The 22,415-nt window shown below is 39.6% G+C and overlaps 1 protein-coding gene and 1 long non-coding RNA gene across 3 annotated transcripts in view; one reads left to right on the forward strand and one right to left on the reverse strand.

The window, feature by feature from the left end:
* The window catches only part of opcml (opioid binding protein/cell adhesion molecule-like), a 207,748-nt gene that overhangs the window by 25,623 nt on the left and 159,710 nt on the right, over positions 1 to 22,415 (reverse strand). Inside the window, exon 4 of one of the 2 annotated variants that reach the window (XM_028421837.1) lies at positions 12,312 to 12,320. In XM_028421837.1, the coding sequence (XP_028277638.1) occupies positions 12,312 to 12,320 (9 nt within the window). Of the gene's footprint in view, positions 1 to 12,311; positions 12,321 to 15,233; positions 15,237 to 22,415 lie in introns of both variants that reach the window. The other variant, XM_028421839.1, reaches the window with a different exon arrangement.
* Positions 3,619 to 4,248, forward strand: LOC114446316 (uncharacterized). Its single transcript, XR_003671749.1, has 3 exons — positions 3,619 to 3,686; positions 3,958 to 4,093; positions 4,223 to 4,248. It is a non-coding gene; the product is annotated as an uncharacterized LOC114446316 (long non-coding RNA).

Here is a 22,415-nt window from a genome sequence, read left to right on the forward strand (position 1 = left end):
CAAGAACCATGGCTTCAGACTTGGAGGTGCTGATTCGCATCCCAGCCGCTTTACACTCGGCTGCAACCCGTCCCACAGGCCCGGTTCAAGGCATAAGCGAACTATGCGCGCGGCTTAGGACCCCCGCTCGCTTATAGGGCCCCAAAGAGCACCTGTAACCTGGGTAAAAAAATCAGTAATCTCTCTCCTCTGCTTTATTTCTCATGCAAAATCGCTCTTGCGATATTAAGTACTATCGTGAGTATAGTATTGTATGTCATGTGGCTGCACTGGTCCAATTACAACATAGTCACGTGACCGCGTCGAGCGAATTGACAAGCAAACCTCAAACCACCACCGGTAGGTGCAGAGTATGGAAAATTTTGCTGCAGGTATGGTTTAAAGTTTTCGGTTTGCTTAATATTGGCTGACAGCGCTTTTTATTAAATATACTGAATGTTGACTTGTAGGAGCCTCCACCGCAATCGTACTATTGAGAGAAAGGAGCTTTGTGTTCAGCTATGGAGCAGAATCGGTGAGTGTTTGTTTGTTCAAAGCTAATGTTAGCATTAGCTGGTTCACTTGTTTTGCATTGACTTGTTAGCCGCGAGCTATTGTAATGCCACCGCTAGCCTAGCCGGATTAGGCCGGTTAGCATGGGCTTTTAAGCTTTGTTTCTCAAATAATGCAAACTTAAATGAAGTGTCCATAACTCTAATAATGTCCTGTTACTCTTTGAATGTTTACATACAACTTGACCAAAACTTTATCTGTTTGGACCTCTTCCCTCTGGACAGAGGTACAAGAGCATCAGAACTCACACCAACAGACACAGCTTCTTCCCCAGAGCTGTGAAATCCATCAGCCCACTTTCCCATACACATCCCACCCACCCATAGACTGAGCAATAAGTCTGTACACAGACAGACTGTACTTTTGAACATATATGCTGCAATAAGGCATAATCACATCGATGTAATGTTGAAATTGATAACTACTTCAAATGGCCATTCGGATTGTTTGTTTCATGTCTATGTTGTTTGTCTGCAAAGTCTATAATATAAGGTACCATCAAAACACAAACCTTCTGTCTCTGTTTTTCCCTCCAGTAGACAGTTTCCTAACTTCTGATACCACCCTGGGCTATCAATAATAACTAGCATTTGCTACACACCAAAAGTCCATGATAAAATATATTTTTCTATTTTAAAAAAATAACAGTGATTAATACAAACAAGATGATATTACACATTTAGTAGAGTGTATTACACATAGTGCAGCCTATAGGATGATGAAGCATCTGATGCTGACGTGACATTTTGCTTAGGGCCCCATAAAGGCTTGGGCTGGCCCTGCCGTCCCAGTGCACACTGGAGGTCCTGGCTCCATGAAGCCAACAGGACTTCAGTGTGCATTGATTGAAGCAAACAGTGCAAAATAGTTAGCAGGTGGATCATGACAGGAGAATGCTACAGTGACTATACTGTAATCCCTGTATATACAGTACCTACTTAGATTGCAGCACCGCTTATCTGGCTTCAGTTGAAATTTATCTAAAAAAAAAAATGTAACTAGATGAGAGATTGATGGTATCAATTTATTCCAAAGCCTGTAATTTAAAGTCATGCGAATAGGCTCTGGTCTGCTTGTGACCCACATTCTCTCCAAGCAAAAGAAAGAGAAAAAAAAAGATTCCATTCAGAGCCAAGGAAGTTACGTCTACTTTCATAGCTCTGTTTCTTACATGCTGACAGAATGGGGACACTCTAATTTGATATATGGTGATAAAAAAATTTGCTTTCTCAGCAGAGCATAGCAAATTAGGTATTGAAAAATGGTTACACTTAATTTTACAATGCCCTAATTATGGCAAGATAACAGATAAATTAAAGAAAAAAATAGCTTCACTTTGCAAGTATGTAGGTTGTGTAAACGTTTCACAAATAATGAAGCAACAAAAGTCGCAGGAAAGGCAAGACGTCTGGAGTTCTCCATAAACATAGGTAGATTTTATTATCATCTACAGAAGCAGTGCCTACATGCTACCACATTATTGAATATATGGGCAAATGTATTGCCTATGACTCAACAATGTAGCAATGAAAATGAGATTCCCTCTTATGAGGGGCCGTCAGGGACATTATTCAGAATTACCTCTCACACACACTACTGAAACGCTCTCACACACACTACTGAAACACTCTCACACACACTACTGAAACGCTCTCACACACACTACTGAAATGTTATCCTCTCATACACACTACTGAAACGCTCTCACACACACTACTGAAACGCTCTCACACACACTACTGAAACGCTCTCACACACACTACTGAAATGTTATCCTCTCACACACACTACTGAAACGCTCTCACACACACTACTGAAACGCTCTTACACACACTACTGAAACGCTCTCACACACACTACTGAAACGCTCTCACACACACTACTGAAATGTTATCCTCTCACACACACTGCTGAAACGCTCTCACACACACTACTGAAACGCTCTCACACACACTACTGAAATGTTATCCTCTCACATACACTACTGAAATGCTCTCACACACACTACTGAGATTTCAGTGTAACCGGAAGGCATTTCAGTGAAACCGGAAGGCATTTCAGTGTAACCGGAAGGTGGAAGTGGAGTGTCTTTGGAGCACACATGTCGTCTCAGGAGCTAACAGAAGCTGCCACGTTACTAAATAACATTTTGGCATCGGCGGAGACAATTCAAACATTGTCTAACGCAACAGCAACCGGGCAACAGTCACATGATGCCTCAGGTTCCGACACGGTGGACAGTCGACTTACAACGCTATTCCCATCTCGCGGCCGCAGTGGCTTGCCACAGCCATCTGCTGGCCCGGTCCGGACCTCCATGCCGCGTTATCAAGCTCAGCAGAGCTTCGGCACATGGACATCGGGCAAAAGGAGAAGAAGGTGAGATAGATATTTACTCTGTGTATTTTTATTCTAACCATGGTTACATGTTCTGATGCTATCAGCAACTGAGAAGACATAGACGTTTAGTTTTTTTGTTGTTTTTCTTGCCGTTGTTAAAACACATGCAAGTTGCAGCCATGCAGCGCCACATCCACTGTGCTAAACTTTTTATAGATACTTAAGCAAAACACAGGCTAAAGAGAGGAACAACCGAGCGCTCCTCTGACAGCCGATCTTTAGAGCTGCAGGTGAGCCGGAGGAGAGCGCTGTCATTTTTGTTTCCGTTGGTGCCATCGTTACAGGTGAAGCACACATAAATGTCAGTGTAGGATACATTTGTCTGACATTCTGTCATGTCTGCGTGACTTGTGTTTCTACTAATGTCTCAGAGCAAGGAAATTTCGGTTTTGTGGGACTCTATCACCAGAAGAAATCTATAACTTCGGCATTCCAGCCAAGGGAATGCCTCTGAATTGTATAAGCTGTGACAGCTTGACTTGCACTGACTGTTTACGAGCAGTTTGATGTTCTTATTTCAGAGCCTGTGCACAGCATCATGACCATTTCAACAAAGATGTGATACTACTTCCCAACCCATCATGGGGAATTGTCTGCAGACAAGGCACAAAAGTATGGTTACACAAATGTGGACACATCCTCAGTGCCTTTGAATTCCAGAAGGTCTGGGACCACGAGACTGTAATACAACGCATCAGGGATGGATTTGGTGAACGTATTCCGGAAGATGTCAGGTAAAGGCTTTTCTCTCTTTCTTATCTATTTTTTTTTAAATAATCACACTTCCAGAACAGTACAATGGTCACTCTATCCATTTAATAGCATACTATCAGTGTCAGTGAATTGGTCACATGTCTATTAGAAGCAATAAGTCAAGGCATACATGATGCATATGTGTGTCATACTGACACAGACACTCACATTCTATCTCTAAGATGATTGTAAAACATGTTATTTAGCTGGATTAAAAACCTTTTCTTTGTTCCCTCTCCCATCTTTCTGTAGCCTCCAGTTCCTAATGGCTTGTGGCAATAAGCTGGTGTGCCCTAAACTCCAAAAGGGTCAGGAGCTGAATGGAATTCTGATCCATAAGGTTTATAAAACTAAAGCTCTTTATGTAAAACCATCAAGGATGCTTTTGGTAAGTGTGCCTCTTTATTTGTTATTACATATATATATATATATATATATATATATATATATATATATATATATATATATATATATATATATATATATATATATATATGGCCTTCGTTTTCCGTTTCAGGATGACAGTGAAGACGATAACCAACTATTCAACATCAAAAATTAATACAAGGGCTAGTATTTGCATCAACAGTGATGATGGAGAGAGCCCTGGCACCAGCTCTAACAATGATGAAAGAGGCAACTGGAATCCTGGCACAAGTCTTCCTGATGGAGGGGCCCTTGCAGGAAGTGATGGTATTCCTGGCACCAGTGGTCCTGGCACAAGCAGTACAAAAGGCACAAGTGGTCCAGATGAAGTCTGCCTTGCGAGACATAATGGAACACACAGTGTTGATGAGGATAGCTACTCTTCTTATTTAACACTCGTTGCTACCATTTCTGAAGATAGTTCTGAGGATGAAGGATTACAGCAGGCAATAGTTGCCCGTATGGAGAGTCACAAGTGAGTAGGTGTACATAGATTATGCATTTGAGAAATAAGAATGATCTGATTATTAATATAGACTGTCATGTCCTTACATGATGTTATGATATGGGTAATTGAACAGTTAAAGGCTTAAACATGTCTAGTTTTATTACTTTACTATAGGACAAATGTGTTTTAAATTAATTGCTTGATTATAAGCAGCAATTTCACAAAATACAGGTTGTTAAAAATAATGTCACATCACTGCATTTCTGATCATTATTTATTATATATATATATATTTATTTTAATGTTTTTCATAGTGTGGAAAATGTTCCAGTTAAGAAGATACTGCTGGAACTGGCCAGCAAAATTAATGTAAATCAGCGGTGCAGATTTAACATAAATAGATCTGCTGTCTGGGAGGGAGCCATTCGTGGATTCAAGAGGTTGTCCTATGAGCCCAACCTGATGATGTCTATAAAATTCTCAGATGACGGGAAAAAATGAGGAAGGGGTTGATTTAGGAGGTCCAAGGAGGGAATTCTTAAGGCTCCTAATGGAGAGCATTGCAACATCCCCCATGTTTTAGGGAAAAGAAAACGGCAAAAACTTTGCTCTCGATAGTACTGGTACTGATCTGCATTTTTTTCTATTGTGAACTTTACATTTTCGTTTTCATTTTTGAGTTATAATTTAAATTGGTACATTAACTGTGATTTCATTACTAGGTTTGAATGATTTTTTTTTAGAATTATTGCACTTCCTCTTATTCTGTTTTTTTTTTTGCAGCTCTAAGAGAGGACTGGTACTACATAGCAAGCAGAGCCATGGCGATAAGTTTAGTTCATGGTGGTCCCCCACCAAATTTCCTCTCACCAGTAGTATTTTCTTTACTGGTTGATGTTTCAGCAAACCCAGTCCTAGAAGACATAGCTTCTAATGCTGTTTATGACACCTGAATGCCACCTGAATGCCACCTGAATGCCACAACTGAAGAGGTGACTGCCCCCCTTGTGTGGAGAGGCCATGGTTGTTCCATTGGTTAATAAATTCCATCACTGCCTGCTGAATTCTTGGCAAATAAACATAATGCAGACAAAAAAGATGTAGTTCATTCAATGAGTCCAGAATACCTTGTTCTTCCATGAAGTTAAATATGTTTATGAAGTGTCTACAAACTACTCTATTGAGTTCTGCCCATAGTCTTTCAATTCTCTGGTTATGGACTGAAACACCTGTAATAACACTGTCTAATCCCCTTCTTTCCAACATGAAACGTGCAACAAGTACATTTTCCATGCCATGATCACATCTGACCCTTGCAGGCAAACCAAAGTTCTCAACGCCTTCCAAAAATAATGACAGAACACTTGATGCTCTGTTATTGGATAAACACTGCAGGTATATAATGGTCCGGCTGAAGCCATCAACACAGCCATGCATGACAAGACGCCACCTGACCAGCTTGTGGTTTCCATCGAAATGCATGTTGGGAGACCAGAATCAGTATTGTTACTCTTTTGCACGAAGACTTAACAGGTTTGGGAAAAAAATAATCTTAATATCTACAGTAGAATATAACAGGATAATGAAACAAAACTACAACAAAAACAATATTAAAACACTGACATGGTGTGTTTTCAAGCACAGTGAGTACTTTAACCTTTGGTTATGCTGGACATTATTTTAATATTGTGGCATGGTACCTTTACTAATAATCTTGGCAAGGCTTTCACCGTGAGCTTACCATAATTGGTTGGGGGACTGAACACTGTAGGCCCTCCGCCTTATAGCATGACGGCGTCTAAATGATTGGCCAATGGGATCCACTCGATACAAGCGCCATGACTTAAGGATCCAGCCAGCGCTGGATCCTTAAGTCATGTGATCTCAGGCTTCCAAGGACATAGGTTTCCCCTGCATTTGGAGTATTCTGTAGTATTACAGTCACAAGGCTATCCAGTTCTTGATTAGACATGACTGCATATCTTAGCGGTTCAATTCCCAGTAAAAGTCTGTGTCTGTGCAGAGTTCTTCTACTTATCCCAAAGCAAGATGCAATTCTCTGCCATGTCATGCCAATGGACACGCAGTGAGAAATCTGTTCACTGGTTATGGTGTATCTGGGACGGCCAGGGTGACCAGTGAAGGTTGTTGGGGGTAACAATATATCTGCATTGGCAGGCCTCTGTCTGGCCTTGTGTTCATGAAGCAAATTGCAAAAACACCTGTGCAGTGATCCCAGTAGGTGACTGACATCCCTATTCCAAGGATCATATCTGGACACAGCCGCATGAAGAGCAGATATAGTTCTTGTATGGTCATCAAGCACTCTATAAAGCCTTTCCTGGTCAAAATTATTGTGCTCATTTCTCCGAAGCGATTCAACACACTGCAAGGCACTTGTAAAAATACTTATTATATCCTCTTCATTACCTTTCACATCATAAAATAAAGTTGGCACTAATAAACAAAAAACAAAGAGGAACAGATGAAGATTCATTTTAAGCACAGTCACTTTACCCTTTCAGTTTTCATGACATTCCCCCTGGCTATTATCCACCATGACAGCATGTGCCTCCAGAGAATGCTCCAGAGCACTTCCTGTTTTGAGCCACCTTCCTGTTACACTGAAAAGCCTTCCTGTTACACTGAAATCTCAGTAGTGTGTGTGAGAGGATAACATTTCAGTAGTGTGTGTGAGAGCGTTTCAGTAGTGTGTGTGAGAGCGTTTCAGTAGTGTGTGTGAGAGCGTTTCAGCAGTGTGTGTGAGAGGATAACATTTCAGTAGTGTGTGTGAGAGCGTTTCAGTAGTGTGTGTGAGAGCGTTTCAGTAGTGTGTGTGAGAGGATAACATTTCAGTAGTGTGTGTAAGAGCGTTTCAGTAGTGTGTGTGAGAGCGTTTCAGTAGTGTGTGTGAGAGGATAACATTTCAGTAGTGTGTGTGAGAGCGTTTCAGTAGTGTGTGTGAGAGCGTTTCAGTAGTGTGTGTGAGAGGATAACATTTCAGTAGTGTGTGTGAGAGCGTTTCAGTAGTGTGTGTGAGAGGATAACATTTCAGTAGTGTGTGTGAGAGCGTTTCAGTAGTGTGTGTGAGAGGTAATTCTGAATAATGTCCCTGACGGCCCCTCATACCCTCTGTTGGTCTCAAAGCATGCAATAAACTGTGGAGGATATGTGGACATATTAAAAAAGCAGGTTGGATTTACTCTCTATGTGGCTTATATTGTCAGAATCATATTCCTGTAAATTAATTTCTGACTAACATGAGACAGACTAGTGGGTGCTATCATTACCATATTTATGAGTGACCTCAGCATGTCTTCATCATATAATAAAGAATGACATATTTCAAAAAAGCAACCTTGCAATATTATTTCAAGCCCCCACTGTTTCTGATTTGTTTCAGACTGCTGGTCTGCAGATTCAAAATATCATTTCATTGCTGTCTGCTCTTCCCATCTTTGACTTCTCTGAAACATTCCATAAGTTACCTGAAAAATTTGAAATCTTCCTTACACTCTGCTCAAATTGTGCAATATTTTATCCTCACAGCTTCCTGTTGTGTACCTTTGTGTACTGGCGTGTGTTTATTCTGTTTATGTGTGTGTTTTCTCTATCTGCTGAGGTACAACAGCCGCTGCAGCAGTCATGTTCCCATTCCTTCCTCCACACCTCCACCAGCAGTAGAATCATTTTTGCTTTAATTCCACACACGTTTGATGCTGTGATGGGTAAACCCACACACATACACCTCACCCCCCTGAATATGCTGTTTACTCCTCTTTAATCCTCCCCACACCCTTTGCATCATAATTTAATCCCCCCCCACCACACACACACACACACACCTTGTTTGCCTCATTCATTTCAGATGCATGACCTTTCCTGAGAACAATGATCAATCAATAGGTGTTTTCCCTCATCAGGCCCTTTCAAATTAAAACCGCTGAGTGAATTAAAAGCCTTCCTGCGCTGAAGTTATGGAGTCCAAGGGCTGTAACTCATGCTGGGAAATCGGCCAATCATCAGAGCAAGGAAAAAAATTCAACAACCTAACAATAATTGTTAGCAGTGATGGCACATGCAGTGAGAGCTACCGTATGCACAGAAAACTAAGACTAGAGGAATGTTGAATGATAGAAATGTAACTGTTCTTGATGTCTTCAGATGTGTTTTTCAGTTTGGAGATTTTAAAAGAACATTGACAAAAACTAAATCCATAACTTCATTTCTTTGCCCATTACTGTTTTTCCCACGTTTTTTTCTGTATAAAAACCTGTGAAAGCTAAATGCACAGCAACTAAACTCCAAACCTAACTGCAAAAAATCACTTCCTGCTACCTGATCCTGGTTGATACATGGGTTATTAAATAATCTGAAATTGCATTCTTTTTTTTTAACACACAATTAATGCATGCACGTATTGCAGTTATGTTCCTCAGACCTGCCCAGAACTCACATAGTGATGCAGTACTGATGTTATGGATGGCAAGCAGACAGGAACCTCCTCTTTAGCGTTTTTTATTGACCAGCACATTTAAAATTTATTCTTGACAGTATTTGAGATTGGTTATGGAATGCTCCCACCATAACACTAATAATTAATTGTATTTAACAAGCATATTTGTCCACTTTCATGTTGATAAAATAAAAATAATGAGATAAGCAGATGTCTGCCAATGTAACTGGTGACTGTACAGAATGGTGGTGGATTTCAAAGTCATGCAACACTATGGGTTAGTCAGTCTCAAACATAACATTTACTAGAAAACACAGACATCTTCCAGCTAGGCTAGGAAACCCTCCTCTCAGGAGCTGCTGCATTATTGATTAGATCTGTTAAAAACACCTGCCTCAGCATCTGGGACTTGTTAAAGTTCCTACAAGGTGTGGTTCTGCAACCAGGTAGGCAATCTGTTGACTGTTAACACAGCAATATGTGCAAACATGTCCTGCCAAAAATAACTTTTTAAACTCCGCTTTTTAATTGTAAGTCATTCCTGCATATCCCAAACAGCCTGGCAACTGAAGACTGTTGCATTCCAACATCTTTCATTGTCTATCACAATAAAAGACCATTAAAGCCAAAAGGCAACAATTATCTTTTCTAATTCTACATTTTAACTACACTGCAGATTGTTTTTTCAAGGGGAATTGTCTTTCAGCTATAGCTTTATGCTAGCCGGCCTTTAAAGTTGCCAGATACTTTTTGATTTTTAATCTGTCAGATACTTATGCTCCATATGACTGACTACCATGTGGAGCATACACAAATCAGGTACTAGCCCCTGCCTTAGTGTTGTGGGATGATGATTCATTCAGACTCACATTTACCCTGTAGAATACTAGTATACAGAGGAGTTCATGGTCCACTCAATGACGACAAGTTGTCCAGGTCCTGTGTCTGCAAAACAAGTCCAAATCATCACCCTCCACTGCTGTGCTTAACAGTTAGTAAGGGCCCAAGCGCGCAAGGGGTTATTATTATATTTGACAATTGTTCCGGCCATGGTATTGTGAAATTGACCCCCTGAACATGCTCAAAAACTCACCAAATTTGGCACGAAATTGTCGCCCGATGCAAATCGCGACTTGACACTGTCGCCATTGGCAGGCGTGGCCGCATGGCTTTGCAGTGCCCCCTAAAGTGTGAAAATATTCACCGCAACTGCTACAGACTTGAAACTCAGTACACAGATGTAATGCCTCGCAACGAGAAATAAAGCATACAGACATACAGAAAGTCCACCATTTTGAAAAAACGGCCCCATCTTCCAAATTGCACTCCCCGCACTTTTGCGAACTCCTATCAATTACTTGATAGGGCTGAAAATTGGTGCACTTGCCCTTAAGGGGTCAGGGACCAAAAGTTATAAAAAACGCAGCACTTCGTCATACGGTCTGGCTGTGGTGCCGCCATGAAGTTGACCCTTCGCCAACACACAGGAAATGAATGTTTTTGTGGCTGTATCTCCCACATACGTCATCCTATGTGGATGAAAAAAAATCAGGCTGTAATTCTGAACAGATTTATATGCTAATGAGCTGATACTCTCACAGCGCCACCTACTGGCAGTATGAATTTTGTTCAGGCTGATTTTCCATGTTCCACATGTTCTATGTTTCGTATTTGAACAAACTCCTCCTGAAAATACTCTGATAGACTTGAGATTTTGTCACATGGTTCTGAAGACATGGCTGAGCAAAAGTTATCAAAAACGCAGATCGATGTTACACCGCCACAAAGGTGACCCTTGGCCACCATAGAGAAAGCTGCTGTGTTTCTTGATTTCTTAATTCTACGTGCCTCTTACTCTGTCATGACATCAGCCCCTGTGCACCTTTTCATATCCCCTTATCGTCATATGCGGGCGTGGCCACATGGCTCAGCAGCGCCCCCTAGAATGAGATTCATGACCTACAGACATGAAAATTGGTATACATATGTATCACCTCTAGACGGGAAAAAAAGTATCTTGAATTACTCCAGATGGCTCCAGACCATCAAGGTCCACAACTTGTGCTTTTATGTTTGAGTGTTGACACTTGCTGATGAACAAAGAATCCAAGGGCTTGTGATGATCAGCATGCGTGTGCTATTTTAAAATATTCTGTCAGACCCAGTAAGGGTATACAAACTACAGTTGCTATAAACCATTGTTTCTTATGTCCTTACCTAAAAAAACTGAAAAAAAATGTAATTATTTTACTGTGAACGTATTACTTTGACTTCAAATCTGCATTGTAAAGATTTCTATACTTTATCCTCTACACCCTATTTTACAGAAGTGGAGAGGACACTGAAAAGACAGTTGCAGCAATGATTTCCTACAGAAAGTCAGACGTGACCCCATTGTTGTTAGGTGATGAAGAAATAATCATTCCTCACGAAATAAGCTTCTGTTCTCTTACTGGTAGGTGTGCATGTTTCACCTGAAACATGGCCAACACATGAAAAAGGCAGCATGAGGAGCAGATTTCAATGGGCAGAAGACACTGAGATGGAACGCATTGAGTAACAGAATCTTTGATACATGTTGTGGAGATATCCACTTTAATTCATGCATGGCTAGCCAGAGAAAGACAAAGTATCAGTGAAGAGAAACAAGCCGTCGAGGAGGGGAGAACAGCGCACACAAGGTGCAGCCTTTGAATACTAAAGCAGCGGAAAATCCAAAGATTATGCAGAGCAACAATGGCCAATTGAAAGCGCACCTTGGGCACACCAATAAGTTAAAAAAAAAAAAAAAAATCTTATGTCCTTTGTGCATAAATCACTTACTACCTTCATGGTTTACAAATGCCTCAGTTTAATGAGCAGGAAGAAGAAAACTAGAAGGTGGGAAGTCCCCCATTGGAGGATTACGATATTGACAGGTCACTGAAGGAATGAATCACATCCAGGGCAACTTTTTGGTGCAATATGATAGCCTTTACTTTAAAAATATATAAGTTTATATATATATATATAAAATATATAGTTTATATATATGTTTAACAGATTTGTAATACAGAAAATGAATAAGTAGTTATGACCAATCTTTTAATTGAAAAACTCTTCAAACAATCAAGTGTCTCATTCTAATGAATTAATCCAGATTACCCTCCTCCCTCCAGATAAAAGTCCTCCTTGACACAGGCATTTCAACAACTCATTATGTTGATATATAGCAATTAATTAAGAAACATTATTCCTCCTAACCCTCTGTCACAAGATAAGAGGATGCAGACCAACCCCTCCCCTCTTACACTCTTGAAAAGGGAAACAGGTGTGTGTGCAAACATCCTCCTTCTTTGTATTATTAATGATTTAGTTTCGAGGGAGGATAGTGCACATTGCTTTGGTGATTGATGACAGAGGACACAGGAGGCAGAAGCCATTCGCTGGGAACAGTCAGCACCTGTCTGGAGCTTCCTGATGGTTTCTATGTGCAAAATGCTCTGGATAAGACACAGCTGAGAGCAAGTTCAGAGCTCCTTAGTGAACAGATCTTTGCTTTAGCCCCTCTGCGCCTCCTCAATCGCTTCTCTGGGATTTTTGTTTTATTTTTTTTCATTCTTCGTTCTCTCCATCTCAGTCTCACACATGGACTCACTGCAGACATGTTCCCTTTTTTTACTAACCCTTTACCCACACTTCTTTACTGGATGCTTTGTACTTGTCTCTCACAGCCTTTTACGCCTTGTGTGGGTGGTTGGGTGAAACAGAAAGTTTGAGTGAGTCCTGCAGGTCCCCTGCAAAGCACACACCAACATTAGCACGCTGCACTAACACAGCTACATACTACTTTTGCCACCTCTAACAGGCCAAACAACACCTCACACTCCCACGCTGTGATTTTTAGAAGTGCATTTGGCCAATAAATTTGAAAAGAAAGCTTTCTCGGAGACTTCCCAGAAGCACACAGGCCATAGAACAGGTTATTGGAAAATGCGTTGTTAATGTTATATTCTATCACAATAGCCAGTGCTAGGTTTTTACCCGGCTGGCAGCACCAGATATAATCCCAAAGCTAGAACCTGTCTGATTTATAGTAATTGGCTTATAGCACCAGTGATCCTTATACAGATGTCATATCTGTAGACACTAAAGCAATATTTTTATCTTAGTGCCAATTGTTCTAAAATATTCTCTTTTTTTGATAGTCGCTTTTAGTTGGTGTACAGTGCTATAGGTTTGGGCATTCAAAATACATGCTTAGGTTTAAGAAAAGTGTGGTTTCGCTTATTCCCCTTTCCCCTGTCTCCTCTCTCTGTCTCGCTGTCCCCAATGCTTCCTGTCTCTCTCTATGATCACTATCAATAGAGTTCAGCTGAGATAGAATATATTTTTCAATAGCATCTCATGGGTTCCCTCAACTGATCGACCATTGCCCACATTGCTCACAGTGCCAGGGAAGATATATATATATATATATATATATATATATATATATATATATATATGTGTGTGTGATACTTACATTTTTTTCAGTAGGATTATCCTTACATTTGAAAAACCCCTGGAGCCAAGTATGATAACCAAAAATAAGAACTTAATGTTACATTTATAATTAGCAGAGCAGAGCAGGGTTGCACTACACACTTGCCTTATCAACAGTGCAAACAACTTAATGACATTTGTAGTCCCATTTAGCTGCTTGTTAGCAACACCCACTTAGTGAGTGAGAAAAATCAGCAGTGACGTACTTTTTTTGACGTACTTATTTATTTTCCTGGGAAATAAAGTTTCACGCAAAGATGTGTAAGATGTGCCCATACATTTGTCTGTTGATGAGTCCCCATGGCTGTGTAGCCTACTTGGTCTGTATACTTGGACACTGCATTATTTGTTGCAGAAAATAAGTAGATTGACATTGAATACCCATAATATTTATGAGGTTCTTCCATCAGCAGCAGCCATTATTTATTGACTGGCTTTTGTAGGACATAGTTTTTTTGATTTTTTAATTAATTGTTTGGTCGATAGAAGACATATTGGTGTCAGAAAAAAATCAAATGAATGATTGCTGCATTCCATTTTGCTGCATAACTTTCAGGGTCCTACTGTTATAAAGGTTCTCTCACTGACACTGTATATAGATTAGAGGCCTGGTTAATGATATGTTTACCTGACCTTTTTCCACAATGGCTGCTTCTGACCCCATTATACAAGTTTTATTGTGTCCTGAACACCTGAAAAGGTTTAATAGTGGTCTTAGTCATTTAATGTGAGTTATGAAACAATAGTTATGTCCTTTTTGCTTGTGCTGACACAACACTAAATACTCTACTATTTTAGGTTGGACGGGGGGAGAAAAAATGTTGAGAACACATCTAAAAATGTTTAGAAATGAGTACCTTAAACATTTTCATTGTTTTGTGTCCTATAAACTGTGGCCTTACAATTGTAATGCAACAAAATAACATACACTACATTTAATATATGTTTCTATGTAAACAAATCACAGTACATTGTAGTTGATTTTTCTGTGTCTCCAGATGTGTTTACCAATTGACACTTACCTTGCACTTTCTGTTAAAATGCCCTTTTCACATTTCTCCTCTGTTGCAGACAGCATCAGCAGCAGCAGGGGAAATGTAGTCAGTGAGATTTTATCATAGGAGCAAGGGAATTACATCACAATAGTGCAATAGGATCTGGTAATACTGCCCAATGCTGGCAAAGACTCAGAAAATTACACACACACACACACATATATATATATATATATATATATATATATATATATATATATATATATATATATATATATATATATATATATATATATACACACGGCTGAATAGCTCAGTGGGTAAGGCCACTGACTACGGTGCAGGAATAGGGCATTACCAGTGTGGGCCCTTAGGCAAGGTCCTTAACTACTAGTACTACTGCCTACCTCATTACAAAATAATGCTGGAGTCATACCGGCTCAGACGTCGCCCGGGTCAACAAGGTCCGCGTCAGGTGTTAGGGGACCAGGTATCATAGCGGCTAAGATGAGTAAGCACATGGCTCAATAGGACCGTAAGGGCCTTCATAAGGAACTCAATCGGGCTGTGGAAAACAACCCTTGTGGCCAACCTCAAGCCAATTGCACAAGTCTTCATCAAGTGTGGCATCTACCAAGGAGATGCTCTGTCCCCGCTGCTGTTCTGCATAGGCCTGAACCCCCTCAGCCAGATCATCACCAAGACTGGCCTCGGTTACCGACTACGAAATGGAGCAACCATCAGCCACCTCCTGTACATGGATGACATCAAGCTGTATGCCAAGAGTGAGTGAGACATCGACTCACTGATCCATACCACCAGGATATACAGCAACGACATTGGAATGTCATTCAGACTGGACAAGTGTGGTCGAATTATAACAGAGGGAAGGTTGTCAAGACTCAGGGAATTGAACTCCCAGAAGGCAGCATTAGCAGATGTTGAGGGAAGCTACAAGTACCTTGGAATCCTACAGGCAGAAGGGAACCACGAAGAAGCCGCAAGGAAAGCAGCCACAACCAAGTACCTACGCAAGGTAAGGTAAGGTAAATCCTAAGGAGTCAGCTAAATGGGAAGAACAAGGTCCAGGCCATCAACACCTACACCCTGCGGGTTATCAGATACCCCGCTGGCCTAATAAACTGGCCAAAGGAGGCCATAGAAGCCACTGATGTGAAGACAAAGAAGCTCTTCACAATGCATGGAGGACTTCACCCCAAGTCCAGCATCCTGAGCCTGAGGCCGTACACTAAGAGGAAGGAAGGAGGCCGGGGACTAGCATCAGAGCCACCATCCAAACTGAAACAGCAAAAATCCACGAGTACATCAGGAAGATGGCCCCAAGCATCAAAAACAATACAGAAATTATATAAATATAGCACAGAGAACAGATGTGAGCAAACTTAAAATGCCAAATGATCAGGTGAAGCAGAACTTAATGTTTCAATTCCTTGTCAATTAAAATATTTTTTAAAGAATCTACGACACATTTTGCAAAAGATTCCAAGCAGAGGGGGCTGCAAATTGAAAAGCCTTCTTTCCCAACTCAGACCGAACCTTTGGAACAGACAATAAGAACAATTCATTGGAATGAAGTCTATAGGATGATAAGCTACGCTGGGAAATAAGCGACTGTAGATAGATAGAAAGCTGATCCACAATGCACTTAAAAATTAGTAGGTGCCAATGTTTTAATCTAGAACTGACAAGGAAGTCCAGCCAACACAAGCATAAAGGACACAATGATGGGTCAGAGCTCTGAGACCTGTGATTGAATCTCAGGGCTCCATGGAAGGCTGTATCAAGAGCTCGTAGACTCAGAAGCATGCATATATATTACAACACCATAATCCAGCACTGACATGAAGGTGGCAGCAACAAGTTTTTTTTTCTGGCCTCAAAGGAAAGACAGGACCTGATTCTAAAATAAAATCCCAGTTTTAAGCTTTTTTACTAATTACTACTACTAAATATAAACACTAGTTCTTATGATAGACCACAAATATGTTAAAAATTATGGTAAAACGCACAATGTTGTTGTTGTATGAGTATGTTGCGCTAATAGCACATTTTGTACATTCATACATAACAAATTGCTGCTGGTTACTGTCAGCAGGAGTATTAAAATCACAAATAACAGAAGCTAATGTGTTAGCATCCGTAAAATTAGCTGCCAAAAAATGTAATAGTTAATTATTAGTAGGTTACATCGTTGTGGACTTTTTATCACCCTGTAAACCTAAAGTTATTGATGATGATCTGATTAGCTAATGAGTGTACCATCTCCAATACTTTCTTAGGCAAGTTATGCATGTGTAACTGTTAAGACAAAACCTTTTAAAACAGTGGCATTGAAGGACAATCAGGGTGAAAAAATTATCATCTAACGAGCATTTAACTGTGACAAAGTAATGAATACTGACTTGGTATGGAAGCACATCTGTTATGCTTGGACTAATGGAAGGCTAGAAATAAGAGTCAGGCTTATAGTGAGCTTGTTTTCCAGTTAAACGGCTATTCTGCAAATATCCACCCCACCAGAGCAGCCTCTGCAGTGGGACTAAGAGGACAGCAAACCTGACTGTCATGTTTGAATAAACTGTGAGTGGTATGAAGCTTGATATGTAGTTACAAATATATTCTGCAGAAAACAGAACTTTTCTTCTTAATAGAGCAAATGCTGTGTTTATTGGCACTACTTGTCCTTGAATACTTCATTTTTTATTTTAAATGTTGTGTCAGCACTTTTCCTGTTCTTTGCTGTAATGGTCAAAACAGTTTTTTTTTCTATTAAATAAAACGGTTGTATAAATAATCAGCAGCGAAGTTAGTTGAATAAATGACATCAATTCATTGTGTGATTTATGATTAAAATACCGGTAGTTGAATAATAGTTTCAATAATGAATACATATGCAGCCCTACACTTTATTGTTTTCAACATGTGTGTTTCAATTATTCTAAACAGTCATGCTGTTTTGAAACTGTTACAACACAAACTTTGCAATAACTCCAAGTCAGCTCAGATGTGACAAAGTGTAATTATAAAGAGCCTCTTTAATTAGTGTGGCCCTCAAAGCACAGTAGAAGACATTAACGCGTGTGTTCTATTTGGCATTTCTTATTATCCTTAGATATCTTCTTAGCAGTGATCTGTACCACTACTTAAGGGGAGGTATATTAGTATATAACAATGAGAGCTAACAACAACAGAGAACTGTTTTTTAGACATTAAATAAATAAATAATATTCTGTCTTATGGCCTTTCTACACTGTGCAATTTTTAGGGATCTTATAAGACCATTGCATGACACACTATGCGACGTGAATCTAATAACTTTTGGTATGAACGGCAAGCTTGATGCATGCAGATTGTACGATGAACATTTACTGTTTGTTTATTGCTTAAAACTAGATCTCCATCTATAAACAAAAATAAATAAATAAAAAAATCGCAAACTCAAAAGACAGAACTACATTAGATACTGTACAGCCTAGGGCTATCTTACATTAGAGGAACACATTTTGAGGCCATCAGTGCAATAGCTGTTGAAGAACTCTGCAAGGTCAAATTGTTTGTGAAAAACATCTGACTGTCATTGTCGGCCTAAAAACTTCAGCAAACTGCAAACCAGATGAGAGCACAAATGACTCCTAAAATATCCAATGTCTACTGGCTGCTCTAATTAGTTTAAAAGCCAGTGTTCTGAGACCATCCATATGTTTATACATTTCACAAAAAAAGACAAAATACACAACCCTATAATGCCTGTGTGTTACAGGCTCACAATGACTTAAGACTACTAAGAAGACTAGTTTGTGTAAAACATGACGAGGTGTTTCCATAATATATCTCTCCTGCTACATTTTAAGAATGAACAAGGATATAAGCATGTCAAAAACAGGAGAGATTCACATTTGTATACACCATATAAGCTCAATTACCTTTCCTTCAGAAATATACTTTTAAATTCCAATTCATAAAAGAAACTTTTAAGTAGTAACCCTTTAAGTATATATACTCCTGTGTTAGGTTGTTTAAACTTTTGAGATATAAATTTAAGATAAAATGAGGAAATTTTAAATACACGTCACGAATGTTAAAAATGAGGGCTTTTAAAAATGTATGTGTTATGTGTAAATGTGATCACATGAAAACCACAGTAATTGTCTCAGAAGTTGTCTCAAAATGACTTTAGTCCAGAAAGTAAAGAATTCTACATGGAAATGTAGAATTCCATTGGTCATGTTAAGTGGATGATAAATGTGTGGCTTGTTTTGGAGCTGTCCATACAGATTGTATTAAGCAATTTCCCCCAGGGATTAATAAAGTATTTCTGATTCTGATTCTGATTACTGCAATACAGTTTATTTGCATTTGCATTTGCATTTGCAGTGATGAGGTAAGGGTATTTTTTTTACTTTAGCAATTTTTTAGCATCCTTTTCTTTCTCCTTTGCCTAAATGAACTTGCCGTATGGTCTTTCAGGTAATGCATCTGAAAATGCTTGATTGAAATCAGCCCCTTTTTGCTTCTGCACACACTAGTTGGCTCTTCCAGTGCAAAGTATAGCCAACATAGCTTCAGTATTACATCGGTAATAAGCGGCAGTGTGCTGTGCTGTCACTGGAAACACATGGTGTCATAGTAACTGCTAAGAGTATCTGCATTTCCTTTGTTGGTAGTGTAAACCAAACACTAAAGTAAAGACCAAACCAAGACCTCAAAAAAAAAAAAAACTGGGCAGGGGCCCTCAATCCAATCTGGCAAACTCTGATCCACCTCCTTGTGAGAAAGCTCTCTGAACCAAAAGCTGTGATTTAGCTGACTGCCCATGTCACATTTCAGTAGGAATTTATGCACACCACCTACTGCATTGTCTTGATATGCACCTCCAGTGCATTAACATTTACTCTAGCTAAGTGGGAAGCACTACAAACCTATAAAAATTATCAAGTGATGTGGACCAGAGCAAACGAACTGAGGTGTGAAAGTACCGAAAGGCACTAGTGTTTGTACAGCTTTAGTTAAAGGCACCAGGAAGTCAGTCGAGTTTTATTCCAGAAATTCAAAAACAATCCCCTAGGACTGCAATGAGCATTGTACAAAAGTAATTCAGACCCCCGAACTTCATGTTGCGTATTACTAACAAGGCATACATTTCTAACACCTTCAACTTTTGTACATGTACATGCAGATCATATTGCATCCATCAATGAAAAGTATAATAAGAATAATTTAGTGTTTTCCAAAATTACCTTGTTATAAGCATTAAAACTTTTAAAATTCTACAGAGGTCTCCTCAGGTCCTCCCTTTTTAAGTTAGAAAAAAGTCATGAATATGCATGAGGCAGACATTTTTTAATCATTACAAGATTGATATAGCTCTGTTGTGAGGAGCACAGAGAGGCTCTGTGAATTCTTTATTGGGTGGCAATCAGGCACCAATTAGCTTGACCCAGTTTTATATGAGAGCAGCAGAAGTAGCTGCATTTTTTACTGTTATTTCACCAACTAAAGCAGTACACTGTGGTGCACACATTCAGAATTCAGAAAAACACCAGATACTTGAAGGTGGTCCCAACTAACATTATCTATGGCCAGTCCAGAACTACTGTAAAGGCCATACTTTTAAGACAGTATGGCGTATTTGTGCTGTACTAGCTTTTGTACCATTTTCTTCCTCACCTTGTCTCATTTTTGTTTAAGTGCATATCCATCTTTTTATCTTCTCTCTACTTGCATCTTTCCAAACTCAGGAACCAATAAAAACAAGCAGTAGACTTTCTGAACAACTCCACAGAGGCTTTTGCTATGAATTGCCTCTTTGGCAAATGCAGCCATCATGAGATTTTAAAGTGTTTGCACCACAGGGAACACATAAGATTTTTTCCTCCAGCACTCTTACTTGCCTTGCCTTTATTTTTGCCTTTCATCTTTTTTCCCCCTTATTTTATGATTGTCCTTAAAGAGGATGTGAAGCTTCCCCAGCCTCTCGTGTATAATAGTTGGCAACTCAGACCCTGTTGATCCATGGACTACTACAAGAGCCCAGAAACTGAGAGTCCTGGGTTTGTCCTTGGTGACATTTCATACAATAGCTGGTATTGGATCCCAGTAGCTGCTTCACAGCAAAATACTTGGCTTTGTTTTGTGTGTGAAATTACAGATATGTTGGTGAAATTAAACAATTAAATGGTTTTCAGATGAAAGTTGAGGTGGTGTGTGCAAGACTTGCAATGATTGATCATTTAGCTATCAAAATGATAAAGTGAAAATGAAACAAGCTATTAAAAAATAAGGAGTTGGGTGGGTGGTTGGAATGTCAAAATTTTCCTGCCAGCTACCATTGCTCCATCAACCAGGAATATTGCACATCACCAACTACTAATAGTATTAAATAATATACTTCCATTATTATCACTTCTATTTTTATACTCTTGTTTACCTATTGTTACTGTTACTGTTTACGATTGTTACAGTTGCAGTGTATTTTAGCCAGCTAAGGCTGAATCTACATTATTATTATTTTAAAAGCATGATTTAAAATGTTTACGTAAAATGGAAAGCCTAATTTTAACATTATAATTCTCTGAATAGAGACTAGACACTTCGGCCAGAATGCTAGACCACACTATTACAGTAAAGATTTCACAGTGGTGATTCCACAGACTTAAGATCTGACAGAGATTTACCTGAACAAATCTGACTTAGAGAGAAAAACTACAGTTAACATTGTCTGCTGGCTGTCCTGTCCTGTTTTGTCCCTATGAGACATTGAAAAAGGTAACTGTGGTGTTTCCATAAGTCTACAAAAAGTCTACAAATACAAGCTGCTCTTTTTTGTCTTAGCTGCAAGCATTTTTTAGTTAATGCAAAACACCCTGAAATATTCATTCATTGCATGCAAGTACTTAATGTCCACAGTGTCCAAAAAGATCCAAAATATATGACAGTGTTTAATAGATATATAAGCTACATTATACTGTGCAGTTTTTCAGCATGTTAGCATGCATAGGTTAATTTAATACTGTATGTGGTTGTGTAGAATAAATTGCTTATACATGTCTATAGTTACCACGTTTTTGTTCTGTTTCTTACCGATTTTAGGAACTCACTGTCATTTGTATGCACATGCTAAACCAATAACGTAGGTGAGACTGCTCCATTCCAGGGCCGTACAGAGACCTTTGAAAGGGCAGGTGCTCAAAGTGAAGGGCACATGGAGCATGAATTTGAAACACCATACATATCAGTAATGTAAGCTGTACATTAATTTAGGATGTATGAAGATAATGTGTTAAGTTGATTGTAGAAGCTGTAAAAATATTGGGGGGGCACCTAGCTATTAGCAGTTGTACAAGTTAGCTCGTTGTGACACGTTAGCATCACTCGGGTAATCAGTACAGGTAACAAGCTAATGTTACCCAACTGGCACCAATTAAGCTCGCCTTGACGTGTTAGCTTCAGCTACACAGAATAAGCTAGTACAACCTAGTAATTACACTTGTTAACCGCGAGAACAGCTCACCCTGACACGGACACTGTTCTAAACTGTGCAGCTAATATGTATACTTCTCACGAAGTACTTACTCAACACAGTCCGGACTACTGCGTTCGGCAACGTACTCCTTGACAGGACACCTTTGAACTGTTAAGCAGCTAGCCAATAGCCTGGAACGCTGAGGGAGCATGTAGTTTCTCACGTGGAAGAAAGCGAGAATGAGTAGGAGGGGTTGGTTGACGGTGTTAATAGAGGGGGCGGGGCCCCGGGCACGGCTCGACCGGTCTGTCACAGACAGGCGTGATGTCATTGGAGCTTCCGTAGTTAGTCACGCCCAAGGCGATTTCCCATAGTGAA

This window comes from Parambassis ranga, chromosome 14, assembly GCF_900634625.1.
Source record: "Parambassis ranga chromosome 14, fParRan2.1, whole genome shotgun sequence".
Taxonomy (NCBI): domain Eukaryota; kingdom Metazoa; phylum Chordata; class Actinopteri; family Ambassidae; genus Parambassis; species Parambassis ranga.